General features: G+C 39.3%; 2 protein-coding genes across 3 annotated transcripts in view; one reads left to right on the top strand and one right to left on the bottom strand.

Annotated features, from left to right (window-relative positions):
• Positions 1-5,479: 5,479 nt before the first annotated feature.
• OTUD1 (OTU deubiquitinase 1) lies at positions 5,480-9,953 on the bottom strand. Its single transcript, XM_037511501.2, has one exon. The coding sequence runs from the start codon at positions 9,855-9,857 to the stop codon at positions 8,418-8,420; it is 1,440 nt and encodes a 479-aa protein (XP_037367398.1). The 5' UTR covers positions 9,858-9,953; the 3' UTR covers positions 5,480-8,417.
• Positions 9,954-10,547: 594 nt separating this feature from the next.
• The window catches only part of CUNH10orf67 (chromosome unknown C10orf67 homolog), a 139,038-nt gene continuing 130,544 nt past the window's right edge, over positions 10,548-19,041 (top strand). The window contains exons 1-3 of one of the 2 annotated variants that reach the window (XM_054695146.1): positions 10,548-10,607; positions 11,592-11,727; positions 14,601-14,746. The gene's annotated coding sequence lies outside the window, so the exon portion shown is untranslated. The remainder of the gene's footprint in view (positions 10,608-11,591; positions 11,728-14,600; positions 14,747-19,041) is intronic. The other variant, XM_054695147.1, reaches the window with a different exon arrangement.

Genomic DNA, 19,041 nt, shown 5'->3' with positions numbered 1-19,041 from the left:
AAATGTCAAATGGAAGCCATTTATTAATCAGTCATCAAAAGCACTTATGATTCTCAAGTTTTGAAGTAAAATTTTATATTAAATAATCATGCAAAAATATTAAAATATTTGCATGAATAAAGAAAAGCAAGAGTATTCCTAATAATGAAGCACAGTACCACTCTATTAAAAAATAATTTAAATCAAAGTAAGCACAAAATGGAAAATCAGGATTAAATCTGAAGGCAAAGCCAGAAGACAGGTTCAGTGCATATAAACTAGTTAGTCTTGTAATCGTAAATAATTGTAGAAGCAGCTAACATTTACTGAGTACTAACTCCATTCTTGAGGTATACACATTATGTTACTTTTCACTGAATCCTTACAATTATCTTCTGAAATATTTTTATAATTATTTTCATTAAGCAAATGATGAATCAAGGTTAAAGAGGATAACTAACTTACCCAAGGCCATGCTTATAGTGATTCAGTCACAATTTGAACCCCAGTCGACTGGATGCCAAAAACCTCTCTCATGAGCAAAATACTTTGTGAGTAAGATGATTATTATAGCCTCCAGTTATTAAAGATCTAATTGTCATAAAGCCTGCAAATTGACATAGTACTTTGCATAGTACCTACAACTCTCAAAAAAAAAAAAATCAGTATTTGTTAAATGAACATTTACTTCCTATTTCCATACAGTTTTTTCCCCTTTATTTTTCTTATCTACTCAGCATGTTATTGTGACTTGCCCAGAACACCTTCTCTCCAAGATAAAAGTAGAGACACACTGAATAATGTATGTCCTTAGCTCTCATTTCTCTACTCATCATATAGACCACCACCTTTCTTGTGACAACACATCCTGCAACAAAATAGACAGGCAGGCAGGCAGATGACAAATGATTAATAGATAGATAAACAGACACATACTTACATACATGTAATTTGTAAAATAGTATATACTTGGGTCAGTTATGGCCTTCTTTATATCATTTGTTTTTGATTTATTCCTGCCAAGGATATGTGTATGTACAGCAGTCCTGACTCCGGCAGGAAGCCCTCCTCCTCGATAAGGACTTTAGTGGCCATCCCTTGGGCTGGGTTATTTTTACAGTTGGCTGCTCTGCCCCTTGTATAATGGTTCCTTTTAACTTTAACTTCAGAGAGTAAGCTTAATCATTAAATTCTAAATATTACCTTATAAGCACTTCTAACCCATGAAGTACCCCCAAATAGTATAGGATTTCTTTTTTTCCTTTTATAGCAGGTAGGATAAAACTTAACCATTTAATCATTTTCTTTTAAAGACTTAGAAAATTAGTAAAATTTGTAAAAATTAGTGAAAATGGCCTAATTTTAAGCAGAGTAGGCCATCTAAAACAATTGTAGAAGAAAACCAGGCAGGAAAATTTAAAAAAATATATTAACTAGATGGGCCTCCCTGGTGGAGCAGCGGTTGAGCACTGGGCTGCAAAGCTGCCCGCAGCCTCTGCTGCGCCAGTTCAATCCCCAGCCGCCGGCGAGGGTCCCACATGGCGCGCAGACCTCTCCTGCCGCCCCCTGCTCCCCACAGCAGTGTACTTCGGTCCTTCTGCCTGCTCTGCTCCCCGCTCTGGCTCTGGTGAATTCTCTCACCCTCCCGTGCTTCTGACTGTACCCAGTGCTTGTATAAATAAATAAATCTTTAAATAAATATATATATAAACTAGAAAGCAGAGAAAGAAAGAAGTAAAACCAGCAATATTATAAAGAAGCAAGAACTGGAAAAACCTAAAATATTTGTATATTGATCTTTCAAAAAAAAACCCCAAGGGCTTGTGTTAAAGGCCAGATTATCATATATTTCTGATATACTAAAGAACAATTACTAGAAAGGAAATAGAGAAATAGTAACTTTCTCAAAATATGGACATCTTTACAAATGTATTTAACCTGTGATAACTATATTGATAAGGAACCCTAAATCAGGACAACTATTAATTTTATCTTATAGCTTTATAATATGAAACAAGTTAATGCATATTTTATTCTCTTTATTCCTGGATACTTCTAGTAATATTATAATTTTCATTTTAACCCTAAACCAATTCTGATAAAGACTTGAAAAAAGTTACTATTTTTCTGCTAAAAGCCATCTGCTCTTCTGGGGAGCAGCCTGATAGCACTATGCAGCTCAATTCGGCAGTGAGACGAAGTCCTGGCCAACAGACAAGAGCAGAAGTGAATGCACCTCTTCAGGTGTTCACTCTTCCTTTCCCGTCAGCCTAATCCAGAAATGGTGATTCAGACGGGATCATGCACACAGTGACAATGTCCTGGGGAATGACTCTGTAGAGCAGAGTTGTCCTGCCAACCTGGACTGCTCCCTTGGGAACATGGGAACAGTTAAGTGGGAGAGAAAGAAATTTCTTTTTGTTAAAGCAGCTTAGTTTAACTATTAAAAGTACAGTCTATTCTTGTAGGGTCAAGTTGCCACCTTATTTAGTATAGTCCTCTCTTCGTAAATAGTTATTATTCTGAGTAGAAGAATAGTACCTTCTGCCACTATTAATACATTGAAAAGGTGATGAAAATTTGTGAATTACTTTGTAGTGAAAAGTTCAATATACATCTTAAATCATTCTCTTCTTTGGCCTAGAATTCTATATAACTAGTTGTTGAGATTTCTGTTTCAGATATCTACTGCTTACTGACATGAACACTGTTTAGATTTAAAATAAAAAAACATAATTGTTTACTCCCCCTAAATCTGGCACGTTTCACCGAGATGCCAAAGGCAGTGAAGAAACAGACTAAGCTAAGAATTCCCTGACTGTATTCTTCCACTTCTTTCATTCCTATTACATCACCAGTCCAGCTCATATTTCACTGGAAGAAACACAAAGTGTGAATGTTTCCTGTTTGTCACTAGAAGTGAAAGCCTTACTTGAGTTTATTTTACAAATTGGCTGCACAGGTGTTACATGACACATTGGGATAAATTCCCTTCACAATTACCTTTTATGCACCTTTAAAAACTAAGAGATACAACCATATTGTCCATTCCTAAAATTATTTAGAGAACTTCTAAGCGAAACATTTGTTTAGACTCACTCATTACTTCAAGCATACATCATTAGGGCTACTTGTTACACAATGTCAACCTACTTGGCATCAACACTTGCCAAAATCATTCCAGTTCAACGTATAAAATGCTGTGTGCTTTAAAATATAAAATGCACATATCCCACTGACATTTTTTCAGATTTTCATTTTCTATGTTCTTATTTCTCAGCATATTAATTCAGGGTACATAATCAGTCTATCCATTCTAATATCAACATAAGGGTAAAGTATCTTACCCTCATGAAAGAGAAGTCAGGATGAGGAAAACTAACTTATTTATCCCAATAGACAAAATGTGCATACATTAAAGTATTGGGGAGATGAATATTCAAAAGACAGCTGTTATACTTGCACTGGACTATCTCTGTGTTATGATTTGGAATCTTCAATGTACACCTGATATTTGAATTACATCATAATTAGCACATCTTGGAAGTCCAGATAACTAGATACAAAAATGCATAAGGAAAACAATGGCAGGGAAACGCTACATAGGATTACACATGGCAGAGACAAAGCAAAATATTAATCAATGACAAATATTATGCAGTGACAAATAGCTCAAATTTGGGGGATTAAGATAGCTAACCTCAAGGTATTTTAGTTTGTTAATGTGCCACCACACACATTCAGAGGTCTCTTAATAAGATGTATTCAGCTTTTCCAGGATACCATCAAAGGATGCAAACAACAGAAAGTTAAGGGAAAAAGCACTGTGGTTGACCAAAAACTAAAGTTTAAGCACATTATTCTTAGCAGAGCATCCTACTCCTGAATTAGAATCCCATTTCCTATTGAGTCAATTCTAACAAGCATGTTTGTTGGTGTCTCAAATTTAATATAGGAAATCATAACGTGGAATTGGGAGTGGAAAGTGAGAGGAACTATGAGAATGCTAGGGAGGAGACAGGAAAGTATAAAACACAAAGATAAAAGGTCTAGCACCCTGAGATCTTTTAAAGTACAAAGGGACTGTCACTCCTCAGCAAACTGCCAAGGCTTCAGGGCCATATACCCAGGCCATCATGACAGCCCTAAGTCACTATGGAAGATTAAACTATATTCAGTTACTTCAAAAGGCAAGTAAGTGTACCATAGATACTTAAGAATTTTATTGAAAGCAATTATCTGTTTTCTATTTTATGCATAAATGGAATGTTCAATTGTTTTAAAAAATTCGCTTGTAGAAACAGGCTAAGGCTTTACTGCAAATAATCTCATTACTATGAACCATCTCTCCGATCTTTATCCAGAGAATAATTGTCATTGACCCAATTTACCGTGGTAGGAAATACCCCAGTTTTTCCAATAGATATGTTTTGATGATTCCTGCAACTTGCCCAGGCCCGCTGATGGATGGTTTTAAGTATGCAGTCAGTACTATTGAGCACTAACAACTGCTTGAAATGTGGTATTTCCTTCCCAACCAGAATAAAGAAAATATCAAACTAGGAATTGCTATATATTGGACATGGGATAGGTGTAACTCCTAAAGCAAATAAGAGCAAGTCCTTCCAGACAAGGCAGCACCTTCCAAAATCACTGCAGATGAATAGTTCTCTTAAAAAGTACTTTTTCTTGGTTCACTTCTGAAGATATTTGGAATATGACAAAAATCAAAAATGCTAATTTTGCTTTCAAAGCCTGTTTTTTCTACTATAGAATTCAATATTTTAATGTCTTTTTTACAATACTTTCAGTTTAAATTGCTCAGAACTAGTCAGTGATAATCCTAGTAACTTTAGTTAAATCATTTTTATTTAATTTCACACTTATCAACTAAATACTTTCAAAGCTCACGTGTCTCTTCAACCCATTCCTTCTTTTAATAAATATTTACTGAGCATTTACTGCCAGGTACTTAGTTGAATTCCAAGCAATTCAATAGGAAACATAGCATAGGCCAGGCCTATAGAGCTTAGTACCTTTGTGATTAAAATGATTGAATGACATTGAGCTTCTCAGTGCCTCTTGAGACAGTTATAAACACTCTACTAAAGGTCTGGACTTATGATTCCATGTGACAAATAACTATTAAATGTGAACATGTTACACATTTCAAATACACATTCTTGAATGTATACATTTACCTATATATTAGATGTTCAAAGGTTTAAAATCTACTTTTCTTCTCTGTGAGGGAAATAAGCACAATGAATACCATGGTAAAATTCTACAGTTTAACTTTCTTATCTTTGAGGAAGAGGTAAACACATAACATTTAATAAATCTTGAGATTATCTAAAAGCCTTTTTCCAATAAATATTAGGAAAACATTTCAAATTAGGAATATTTCCCGAAACTGAGGCTAACCAATTCTGACGATTGAGGGATCCTAAGGCATTTCCTCTCCTATACAAAATGATTTCAGAGAAGTTTCTACCTAATTTAAAATCACCGTATCAAGCATATAGAATAAAAATTCAGAAAAACGTTATTAAAGTATCACACATATGTGTCTTTGTGCCACTTAGCAATAGTGATTTACTCAATCCCAATTAAATATATTAAAATGAGTGCATTTTATCAAAGGAAAATCTGAGTATAAAATGAAAAGGCTCAAGGAATTAGATTTTTGCCAGAATGTTGAAATACGATGCCATTTTAGTTTTTACATGCAATTAATAAAAAAGTTAGTATTTATTCCTATTATGGTTTTCATCTATGTGCTACTTTCATTTTCAAGTTAATAGAATGATTTTCACACTGATTTACCTGAGAACACCAATTGGGTTTACTTGAAGATTTTACCTCCCTCATCATATTTTATAGGGAAAGGAGTATATTCTAAAGAAGTTTTAGCATACAACATTAACAGTTTTCTTCAGTTTTGAGCCCCTTAGCTATTAAGAGTAATTGAAGGAATGATGTTTAATAAACCTATATACTAAAAGTTAAAGAGTTAACTACATTTCCACCTCTTCAACTGCTCAAATCTCAAGGACTGCTACTGCTAATGACATATAAAACTGGCATGGCAGGAGAGAATGTTGAGTATAGGAGAGTGACAAATACATTTCTTCTTCAAAAAACTAATCCATAGGAAAAGGATAGGGAAAGACATAAACCGTTTAGGTAAAACAACTAAAAAACATGCTGCCATGCAGAACAATCTTGGAATCCATTTAATTTTATTCAGAAACATCACCCTTGAAAACCTTAATCAAGGACTTGGAATCCTAATTAGATATTAAAAAGTACAGCACAAAGAAATCTATTTAAAACAGTGATGGGCTTACAGAATGCTTTTTAGGAACCACACCTAATTAGTCTATTCATGTCTTGTGTAAATTTTAAGCATCCCCAAATGTTCTATAGCTCCAAATAACCTGTAGAAAAGTGGAAGAACCACTTTTTGCCACATTAATTCAAACTAAAGAATTTTTCTTCCCAAGTTATGTAACAGTGAAGTCATGAAGGAAACCTTATCTTTACCTAAAAAACCAGAAGCATTAGTTACCATTTAAACTTTAACAAAATGTCTTTCTTTGATAACCAATGGCCTTAAAAAAAAAAGTTAAGCAATAAAGTCAAATTTGTGTCTATAACCGTAACATCTAATCAATCGAAAAGTAAAAAACCCAATCTGTATTCCGTCTGCAACAACTACGTAATCCCCAGCACTATGTACAGCAATTAAATTAAATCTGATAACACTCCTTAAAATTAAGATTCCCATAGTCTGAAGAGGGCAGACTAAATAAAAATTAAGACACTGCTTTGGTTACTGTTTAAAATAATAACATCTATGCTGATAAGAGCAGAAGGCAATATTTAATCAGAGACTGTGTTAGTTAAAACAATATTTGCACCTCCCTATTTATTAGCCAATGGGTTTGTCTAGAGTTTTAGAAAGGAATTATAATTAGAAATAATGAGAGCAATTTCTTGAGTTATCCCAACTTTAAATTATATTTCATTGAGACAGCCTTTAAAATTACTAATGATTATCCTATGCTATTCATGGGAGAACTTAAGAAATCTCATAATTCTGTGACATCTTTACACATTAAAAAAAACTGTTCAAAATAAGACGTGAGATCCTTATAGACATCACTTTACAATTTACAAACGACTTAAGCCAAGAAGACGTTGTAAAAGTAAAATTATGCATTTTATTCATTCATCCCATCAGCTGAGAATTGCTCTATAATACAAATACAGTATTGTACAAAAAAAAATCACAAAATGTTACAAAATAAAAAAGTACAAACTGCATTACTTAATAAATATGACTAAAAGTAGTTAAAGCGGAAATGAGATAAATTTTAGGTGGCAACATTGTTTGACCCAGCAAACCATACAAACTCTTGTTCATAGACATTTTTATTTTTACATAATACAGGGCAATCCTATTTCTTGCCTTTTGGAAGAATTGAAAAGGAATAGAATATGAAGACAGTATTTTCCTGCTGTAATTGCCAAGGTTGGTTCAAAGCATTTGCGCTATTATTTTTTAAATGTCTCAATGGAAACCAAGAAGCTATATAAAGCAGGAGGCTTATCACGAAGTTTTATATCACATTAAAATTCTTTTACAACGAAATGACAAATTTAAATAAAAACCAATTGAGAGCACCGGACCATATACCCTAAACATGAACTGGAGAACAGAATAATCGCTCTGCCATCAGCAAATATCAGACTTTCATTCAAGAGCTGGTACTATCCCTTATTAAAGGAAAAAAAAAAAATTCTTCCCATCACTTTCCCCTAAGTATTTCTTTTTAAAGGAGTGACCACTTCTAAAAAAATTGACATTTCAAAACAATTCTGCTTCATCAAAATGGAATGGGTCAATCAACTGGTAACAGATGCATCAATATCCACTTGAAATAATCGTCTAAAAATTCAAATTCAACAACATAAGATAAATGCTAAATCACAAACTGCTCAAAATAACAAACTTCATAAAGCACTTCTCTGGATTTATGCTGGAAAGCTGTTTCTCAAAATGGAACACGTCATAGATGAGGGTACATCAATTTTTAAAAATGTTGTGCAAAAATACAATTTTATAGAAAATAGATTACCAGGAATGAACAAATTTACACTGTGAGAAATTAGCTTGCAAATTAAGTAGTGCTAACTTTATACAGCAAATTATAAATAGCAGTAGGACCACCCAAAGCCATCATGAAACATCATTTAGGTGCCCAGCAACCTTCAGCTCTGAGGAAAAAAACATTCAAAAACAAATGATTAAGGCATTACACCTACAGTAAATCTACTAGGAAGTTGAAAAGTGCTATTACCCTGATTAGAGTTCATATAATTCTCCAAACACTCTGTATGCCATTTTCCCAGGGTGTAGGCTTTCAGAGATTTCAAGAGCATGCATTTTGTTCAATATACATTTTGGACAGGGATATGGCCATGGATTTGGCAAGTTCTTCATCGCGTTTTCTTTGTACTTGCGTTTGTTTGCACCAATTGTCATACTCTGGATTAGGATAGGAGTGATCAAACACCGCATCATAATGTCCATTGCTGAGCCAACTGAGCCAAATACTAGGCCTTAGGGAATCTTCTGGGCCCAAATAGTGAATCATGGTAGACACGGTGGGGCTCTCCAGCCTCCCTCCAGTCGTTAAATGTATATTCACATTCAGCATCTGCCCCATGGCCAGCAACTCGGGATACCCGGCCCAGGCTCCGTCCTGAGCAGCAGCAATGATAAACTCCCCCACGTCGCCCTCGATCAAGGGCCCGAAGTGGTCGAGGTGGTCGGCGATGTAGTGCACCGTCTGCTCCCTCAGCTCGCGGTGCAGGCTCTGGTCCCCATACACGGTCTTGCTGACGGCGCGGTACAGACAGTTGCCGTCGGGAATTATGTGAAATCGGTACTTATTCCTCTGCCGCAGGTACTTGTCCTGCCTCTCCACCTCCGCCAGGTACAGAGCCAGTTTCTCATCCCGGGGATCCGCCCTGGAGACGACCCCCGCCTCGGCCGCGCCGCTCTGGGCCACTTCTCCGCTGGGGGGCGGGGGCGCCTCGGCCTCGGGGTCGGGGCGCCGCGCCTCGTCCGCGCCGGGAGGGTCGCCGGCCCGCTCCCAGCCGCGGAGGCTCCTCTCCGCGGGGTGCTCCTCGCCCCAGGGGCCGGGCTCCGGGCTCCCGGGCGGCGGCGGCGCGGGGCCCCGGTGCTTGGCGGCCGCCAGGGCCTGGCGGTGCTCGCTCAGTCGGAAGTTTCTGTCCGGCCCCTCGCGGGCCGCGTCCAGGCCGGCGGGCTCGGCGCAGTCGGGCCGCAGCAGCTCCTCCAGGAGCCAGGCCGAGGAGCCCCGCCGCGGCGGCACGGGGGCGCCGGGCGCCGGGGCGAGCAGGAGGCAGCGGCCGCGCGGGGCGGCGGGCGGCGCGGGGCCCGGCTCGGGGCCGTGCAGCAGGAGGCGGTCGGCGCCCAGGGCGCGCACGGTGATCTGCGCCGTGGACGTGTAGTGCGGCGGCAGCGGCGGCTTGCAGGCGCCTCCGGGCGGGCCGGCGGCGGCGGCGGCCGCGGTGGGGGCGGCGGCCCCGGACACCATCTCGTAGCAGGAGAAGGCGGGCATCTTGGCGGGGGCGGCGGCTTCCCGGGGCTCGGCGGCCGCGCTCGGCTGGCACTCACCGGTCTCGGGCTCCGGCGCGCCGCCGGCGGGGGCGGGCGGCTGCAGGGAGACCTTGAAGGGGCCGGCGGCGGCGTTGGCGGCGGCGGCGGCGGGCGGGGCGGGGGCCGCGGCCGTGGGACCCGGTGCCCCGGCTGGGTAGTGGGTGCAGACGCTGCTGTAGAGCTGCATGTCCCTGCCCGCCGCTCGGCCCCTTATAGGCGCGGCGAGCTCCGGCGCGGGGACACACCCTCCGGGCCCGGGGGAGGGCTCCGGCCGAGCGCGGTGACCCAGAGCCCCGAGAATAGAAATGAGCGCAGGGCCGCGGGCCGCCCGCGCGTCAGGCGCCGCGAATAGCGCCCCGGCCCCCGCCAAATTCCTGCTGCGCCACAGCGCGCGGTGGGGGCGGGGAGGGGGCGCGCGCGCGAACCCCGCCGGCGCGCTCGGCCCGCAAGCCCGGGGCGCCGAGCCCGCTGCCGCTGCTCCGGCCCGCGGCGGCCGCTGGGGACTCACGGAGGAAGCCGCCCGCCCCGCTGGAGCGCGTCCCGCCGGCGGAGAGCAGTGCAGGGCGCGCGCCGCGGCTGGGGGCGGGGCCGCGGTTGTTTACCTCAGGCCGCGCGGCCGCGTCACGTGGGCCCGCTGGAATGTGCGCTCGTCGCGGCGCCCCATTCAGCCGCGCCGATTCGCCCCGCCCCGGGTTGGCGCCCCGCCCCGTTCGGCGGACGTCATGGGCGTGGCTGCCGGCGTGTGGGCGGGGCGGAGCGCGAGGCGCGGAGACTCGGTGGCCTGCGACAACAGAGGGTTTCCGGGTCGCTCCGCCTACGTCCGTCCCGCGTTTGGGCGGGGGCTGCCTCTGCGCGGCGGCGGCGGGGTGTGGCCGGGGGCGCGCTCCTGGGCGCGAGGTAGAAGGCTGTGGAGGCGGGCGTTTGGGAAGAGTGCTCGGTAAGGAAGGTTGAACGCTGCCTGGAAGCCTACATGGCCTCTGTGTGGCCATTGACCGCTGTTCATGCCGGCTTCGTCACCGCCCTGTCTTATTGATTCGCCTCTTAGGATTAAACCGTTATGGGGCGTGAGGCCTCCGGCCCACCCCGGGGCTTTACTGCCCTCTTAAACCGAAACCGACTTTTCTGCACCCTTAACCCAGGTGGACTAGCAAGCACATGACTTGACTGAAAAGCTTTTCAATCAGCTTATGTAATGCCACATGCCATACCTCCTGGGGCCTTTTGAAAATAAGACTGCTAAGCATAGGTCAGGGGCAAAGAGAGATTTCTCATGCGTTCCAAGGCATGTTGGGATGTTGAAAACTAGAAGAGGCATACCTTAATTTTATTGTGATTGGTGTGATTGCACTTAAATAACAGCACCTTGTACAAATTGAAGGTTTGTGGCAACCCAGCAAGTCTTACAGATGCCATTTTCCCAAGAGCCAAATGGTTGACATTTTTTGTACCAGTACAGTATTTTTAAATTTTATTTAGACTACTGTACTCAACAGACTGTAATGTATTAAAAGCCCTGGCTAGGGTAGACATAACTTTTGTGCGCACTAGGAAAGCAAAATATTCTTGTGACTGTTTTGTGATATTTGCTTTATTGTAGTTGTTGGGGGCAGAAGAAAAATTTCATCTTGCCCCTCTAGAGTCTTCTAGGCTGGCAAATAAGCATCAGAGTGAGAAGAGAAAAAATAAAGTTTTATAGTAACTTGAATATCCCCTGTATGCATGGGATAAACCCAGTAAAACTTAGTAACTCAAAATACTATAAATCATCCCCTTACATAACTTCAGCTAAGACATGGAAGGGAGAGAGGCAACAAGCCTTTGTCTTTTGTGCAGATTTGGGTTTTGCCTTCTTCTGGTAAGGTGAAGAAGAAACTCTTACAAAAGGAAATTTTTCCTTTACACCTGTAAATTTCTCTTACAGGAAAACAAAACCCCAGGCACCTTCCACCCAACCTTTTGAGGTCCTCTTTGAAGTATATCTTGTGTCAAAGATCGTCTTGGCAGTGGCATATTTTATACCCCTATGCAGTGGTCTAGAGCCAAACAGACAATATCAGGTATGCCCGTAGTATGCTCTTTGTAAAGGGGAGCTGGAATATTCATATACTAGACCCTTTGCTAACTAAGGTTAGCAGGCCACTTTTGCTCTTTTCTGACTGCTCAAATGCTAAATTAACAGACTGAATTCAAATTGAACCCAGAAGCTATCCCGCTATTTTGGAGATAGAAAAGATCGTGGTATATGTCTCCCCTACCCTTCCACTGGAATGTAAATTACACAAATGGGGTCTTGTTTGCTATTGTAGTTATATCCCTTAGCACAGTGCCTGGCACATAGTTGGAGCTAATTAATGGTTATTGTGTGAGTGAATTAATGGAAAAGGAGTTCCTGAAATTTCTTAGACTGTAAAGAAGCCAGAAGTTATGATCCCAGTCTCTTGACCCTAGCCAGGGCTTATAATTTGCCATGGGAGGTATAATTAGCAGGATTCCATCAGCAGCTATTTGCTGCTTCAACCATGTTAGGTAAATGGACTCATGAGAAAGTAAAACAACTGTCTAACCATCTTTTCAACTCCCGGTGACTATCTATTGGGAGCTCAGTCCCTCTGGCCAGTTACACAATGGAAATTTCTTAGGTTTCGTCATTGACTTTTGAGGTGACTGTTGTTGTGTATTAAGCACCTTAATTATAAGTCACACCGAATTCTACAGTTAGCATTTCAGTAACAGTTGTTCTGAAGTAGAAAACAATAGTAAGATAACCCTCAAATAATATTTACTGAGTACTCATTGTCTACCTAGCAGAGCTAGCATAATAGGAACCTGAAGGGAGATGAGGAAACTTAAAATTTAAGTCCTAAATTAAGAATTGTTACAGGGAACAATCAGGGTATAGGCCAAAGGTGTAAGATGAAAGAATTCATCAGACAGTGGAGAACAGATAATGTGATTTATTGAAATGCACTGCTAAGAGAGAGGCAAGACTAGAGAGATGGACTGTGGGCAGAGTCCTGAGGCTCTATACTGCAGGCATCATTGATTGGTTAAGATGACTAGTCTTGGGTGTGTCCTGATTGACCATCCAGATCAGCTTAATGGATCATCAGCTTAGTGGATCCCCAGCTTAGCTCAGTTCCCAAGGCCGTCCCATCCACTCCCTTTATCCATTCAAGCTTCCCAAACTTGCTCACTGGACAGGGAATGGGGGCTTATTTTTTAAATTTAGTAATGATACCACCACAAGAATATGTTTTTAATAGTTTGGGTGAGCACTGGGTGGGGTGGGGGTGATAACACACTAGAATGTGGCAGTAAAAGTGTCCATTCTAAAAGGATCCAACCAAAATTTATTATTAAAAAAAATAAATAAAATTAAAAAAATAAATAAAAGGATCCAACCATCTGTGTGCACAGTGGCAAGATTCTTAGTATGATAGATCTTTAATGTAATTATTGTTATAGAGAGAAAAAAAGTTTATTTCTAATAAAACTTTCCTAAAAAATACCCCAAATTATTCATCCGCTCATGGGTAACTGCCCAGCCAAACAGGCTTGACCCAAAGAGGGGCTGCTGAGGCCCGAAATCTTGGCACAAGTTTAAGGCACCTTCTTTCAGAGAAATACAAGAAAGGGACCAGGCAACTCTAAGATAAAAGGAGGAGCAAAATAAAAATACAAATCAAGTTAATAGTTGTCTATCAACTTCCCCATATATCTCTCACCCGTGTCTCTTCCAAGTGTCTCTACATGTCTGTTCTCCACGAGTCTCCTCCAAGACATAGAAGCAAGAGTCCTTTTCAATCTTCCATGTTATATAGCTTCACCTTGCTCATAGTCCCAAGTAGCTAGTTGAAGACGTCTGCACGTATATGGGGCCACAGAACATGGTATCTCCCCTACCAAAAGGACAGTCTTGGTCTGACATACCAAATGAGGAACAAATGGAAATGGAAATGTGAGGATGACGAAATTTAGCATACATGAAGTTTCTTTTTTATTTTTCTTGTAGTTTTGGGGGGTGGTGGACTATGTAAGACTGCATATTCACTGTGCGAATCAATGTCCACTCTATATTTCAATCTGGAAGTCTTCCTGGAGGAAATGATACTTTAGGAAACTCGAAGCAGGGAGTTGTTGGAAATGGCTGTTGTTTTCTGTCTTTTACATCTAAGTGAAGGCAAGACCTCACAAGTTATATAGCAAAGAGATCTGAGTGGGGGGAAAGGGAGACAAATCTGATTCCTTAATATTCCATCTGTAAAGAATTCCTAATGATTCTATTCTGGAAAGTCATCTGTCCAGCATATTTTGGTGCTGTCAGAAAACTGGCAGAACTTTAGGAAAATAGGATTCTAAACCAAAATTGCATAGTCATTGAATATGCTGGAAAAACAGGAAATTTGGGTAGCAACAAGATAACCAAGAGATTAAAACAAAACAAAAAGGTTTGGGTGTTAATTGATGAATATTTATTGAATAATGGCCATGCCCCCAGCATAGTGCCCTATCCAGAGAATTCAGAAACACTTTCCTTCTGGCAGCCCAGGCAATAGAAATCTAGCACCAAATCTAGCACTTTATATAATTAATAATGCTAACCCTCACGTGGGTTGTAAAGATAGATACATCTAATCTTAGCCATATTCTTGGAAAGATAATAAAGTTCCCAATCTCTTCTCCCCCAAACAAAACTTAAAAGCATAATCACTTATCTATTTATTCACTTATAATGTTCATTTCTTTGTTAACCTAATGTGAAAAAGATCTTAAAGTGGAACGACTCATGGTCCCAATTTAAAAAATTCCTGCAAAACTGTCATCACGAAGACCATGTGGGAATGGCATAAAGATAAATATATAGACCAATGAAATAAAATTAAGAGTCCAGAAATGATTCTAGGCATTCACAGTCTATTGACTTTGACAGGGTATCAAGACAATTAAATGGGAGAAAGAATAGTCAACCTAGTGCTACTGGGACAACTGGATATCTGCATACAAAAGACTACACCCCTGTGAAACTGTGCCCTTGCCACACAACCCTTACAAAACTAAACTCAAAATGGATGAAAGGTAAGAACTAAAACTAGAAAATTCTTAAAAGAAATCATAGGTGAAAATTTCAGTGCCCGTGGACTAGTAATGGTTTCTTGGGTGTGACACCAAAAGCACAAATGCCAAAAAAAAAAACAAAATCAAAACACAAAACTCAGAAATATTAAACTTCATCAAAATGAAAACTTTGTTCTTCAAAGGGCATGATTTTAAAAAGTGGGAAGATAAACTACAGAATGGGAGAACATATTTGCAGTTTATGTTTCTGGTAAGTGTCTTGTAAAATATATAAAGAAGTCTTAGCAATTAAACAATCAAAAACCCAGTTTTTTAAATGGACAAATAATTTGAATAGACATTTCTCCAAAGAACATGCACAAACAGGTAACAAGCACATTAAAAAAAAAATACTCAAGATCATTATACATTAGGGAAATGCAAATCAAAACCAAAGTGAGAAACATTTCACCCCTATTAAGATGGCAAATAAAAAAAACAGATATTAGAAAGTGTTGATAAAATTTTGGAGAAATTAGAACCATTGTACATTGCTAATGGGGTTGTAAAATGTTACAGACACATTGAAAAACAATATAGCAATTCTTCCAAAGGTTATGGTTAGAGTTATTATATGATCCAGTAACTCCACTCCTATGTACATAGCTAAGAGAAATGAAAACCTGTGCCCACACAAACACTTGTGTATCAACATCCATTCATAATAGACAAAAAATAGAAATAGCCCAGTTATCCAGCAACACAAATACATATTCTACACAATGAAATATTATTCAGTCATAAAAAATGAAATGCTCATACATATTACAATGTGAATGAATCTTACAACAATATTCTAAATAAAGAAACCAGACCCAAAAGGTCACATAGTGTAGCCTTCCATTAATATGAAATGTTCAAAATTGGCAAAAATCAAAGAGAGAGAAAATAGGTTATTAATTCCCCAGGACTGGGAAGAAAGGGGAAGAGAGTCACTACCAGTGGCAATGGATTTCTTTAGGGGATGATGAAAGTGAAATCAGATTACAGTCATGATTACACAATTCCATGAATGTGCTAAAAGGCCACTGAATCAAATATTTCAAAAAGGTGAATTTTATGTATGTGAATTGCATCTAAATGATAACTGTTAAATAACTTACTGTGAGCCACTACTATGCCAATTGCTTGATATGAAAATATTATGTATTATCTATAAAAGTCTAAGCAATAATATCACTTAATTTGTGACATATAAGTCAGAGACAATATTTTGTATATCTTGATATATCTGACAAGTTCATGATACTCTATATAGCAGCTTAAATGCAGCTATTAAAATAAGAAGGTGTTAAAGCTTACTGAAAACAAATTGTGCTCAGTTGAAAGGAATATTTGAAGAGCTGGGCCAGTGAAATGCTATTTGAATTTATAATTTTGTTTTTTCTTAAATGTTTTGTGTAATCACCATAATATAAAAACAATTTTATATTCGATTTAACAAACATTTATTGAGCACTAACAGACACAAAGCATATGGGAATATATCCCAACAGAACCATATAAAGAATGACTCAAACTTAAAATATATACTGTGGAAAATGATTCTGAAAAGAACCTGACACAGAACAGACTCTCAATAAATATTAATGTTGTCAAGTAAAAATGGAACATAAGCAATAAAGGCAAGCATCTTGGAAAGTATTGTGTGGGCTGATGATGTATATTCACTCTATTCAATTGACAATTTAAAGTGAACAAATAAATAAATAAAGAGCACCATGTTATGCAAACACCTCAATATTCTTTCTCAGCTCATCTACCACTGCTGACATGTCATAGGCTGGAAGTGAAATTTCCAGGCAGAAATGAGAGCTCCTCTTTAATTATTTAAACTGCATCATTCTTCTGAAATTATATTTATTAGTATCACTGAAAATTCTATTACCTAAAGATGTTATAACTCCTGGAAGTCTAAATAAATTTGTGATAACTAGATCAAGTAATCTTCAGATTTTGTAGGAAAAAGAATTAGGACAAAGAATGGAGAAAAGACTGAGAAGTGTGTGTAATCATTCATTCCTAAGTTTAGACTTGGAAAATATGCAGATCCTTTTGATAAATAGCCCAACAGTCCCCCCTGTGGATTCACCATGTGGTTCAAGTCCCTGCTTCTCTCATTTTTCATTTTGTGTGTTCAATGGACTATTGAGAGAAAGGAAGGAGGGTCAGGGCTATTTATTCCCAGGGAGGTTCAGATGACATAAATTTGAACAGAATAATTGGTTCCCATACACAGCTTTGACTCATACCAACAGGAAGGGGAGGAGCCCCCAACCTCAGGTGTTCCCTCAATTGAGTTGATTGGATTTGGTACTAGAAACGAGAGAAACATTTTGCTGTGCTCGGTTGCCATTTCTGGTTGCCTCAATCAATATGGATGATCATTTCTAATAATTACGCCTGCTAGTTGCAGAGAGAGAAATAGAAATAGAGCTTGTGATCCTGATTTGACTTGAATGTTTGTGTCATATTTTGAAATCCCACTACTACAAGCATCAGTGGGTAGAAGCGCAAGATGTTACTGTCTTAGTGCACAGGACATCCTCCTATAGTAGTTACTGATCTAAAATGTCAATGGTACTGAGACTGACAGATCTTGATATACATACACAATTTTTTTTTTACAAAGATGGGATCATACCTCAGATACTAGCTGTCATCTCTTTTTAAACTTGTATGTCAAAATGTTTTTTTATATTAAAAATATATTTCTATATCTTTCTCTGATTGCATTTTAATAAATCAATTCTCTTTGAGTTTTTTAGCACTCTTGTGACCTTACATAGAGGCACTAGGTAAGTGTCAACCAGTATTTGCAGCGGGTTGACCTCACTGTGTTATCTACTTCATAATCCCTCAAAATATAGAAACCACTAAGGAATTTGCACTTAGGGGGATTACTGCTTTCTCTGATTCTATAATTTTAGTGAAAACTTAAGTATTATCCTTTACTGTGCCTCAAAGTATGTTTCTTTTAGATAGTATATTGATATAACTGCTTTATTTGGTAGCTTACTAAAAAGTGGCATAAACTACTATGAACTTGCATCTTCCTTTTTAGAGCTCTTTAAGTTCTAGATTTCTTTATATGACTGTCATTTTTTTTTTGGCACTCACAATAAGAAATAGATTTTACACTGAGACCATGTATGCTACTGTATATATATATATAACTGAAGGAAGTTGAATAAAATCACACTTTCCTTTACTACATATGATGCACTCTTCTAGTCCTTCTTTTAAATACTCATTAGAACCCCAATTCACTTCATGGTACACTAATTGTTGTGACTTAGAATTTTAAACCACTGCATTACAGGTTCTGTTTTACTCTGAATAATCATTGTATTTGCAGGATAGACCAACAAACAGACCAATTATTTGAACACATTTGTTGAGCAAATGGGAGTCATTGAACAATGCAAATTTTCATTGTAAGATAACCTAAATATTCTAAACTGGTATACTTTTTGGAGTGAGACGATTTAATCTTAATAATTATTCCAGACATCAAAGATGAACCAGAAATATCCCAGACAAAGTAGCACATGTATTCACCCTGTCAGTAACTGACAGAAGAGAAAATGGTTATTTTCACATTTCCCCCTTGTCTCCTATCCTCTATCTTACTAGTGAAAACCTAGAATCTCTAATATTGGGTATGTGAGTCTAATTTGCTAGTATCAACTAGTCAGGAATTCTCAACTTAAAAGCTGAAGTTTAAGTTTTGACTTTGGATAAATCTTTATATTTCTCTGGCCTTTAGCCACTTCATATATAAAGTGAGGGCTTAATGATCTCTAAGATTCCTTTTAACCTTAAAATTACATGACTTTATGCTATAGAAAATGATAGGAAAACAGCCTTGGAAAACTTACAGTATAAATGGGATAAGTAAATTATGTAATAGCCTAGTCTTTCCCCAAATACAATTTCCTAGAATATTTCAATACAAATGCCTAAATACATATATCTGGGTTGGGCTAACAGAGAGTCAGCAGTCAAAATCATAACAAGCTGGAGACCTCAAGAGTGTTCCCTTCTATCCAGCCAGCCATAATTCCAGCAAAAGATGAAATAATTAGGTAAGAATAAGTTTCTCATATGAAACACAGAAAAACATGTAGAAAGAAACTTTCCAGATTGAAGAAAATCACACCTAGAGGACAGAACATTGTCAACTTCACAATTTTGTTAAGGGTAGGCCCTACTTAAAATCATGGTTGCTGAATTAATACTTATCATTGTGCTCA

This window comes from Talpa occidentalis, unplaced genomic scaffold (genome assembly GCF_014898055.3).
Source record: "Talpa occidentalis isolate TD23 unplaced genomic scaffold, MPIMG_talOcc4v2.1 talOcc4.14, whole genome shotgun sequence".
Taxonomy (NCBI): domain Eukaryota; kingdom Metazoa; phylum Chordata; class Mammalia; order Eulipotyphla; family Talpidae; genus Talpa; species Talpa occidentalis.
Note: the sequence above shows the minus strand (reverse complement) of the source record. Positions and strands in the feature narration are given on the sequence as shown.

Coding starts and splice junctions, on each gene's coding strand:
- OTUD1 (XM_037511501.2), bottom strand. CDS start 9,857: ATGCAGCTCTACAGCAGCGTCTGCACCCACTACCCAGCCGGGGCACCG.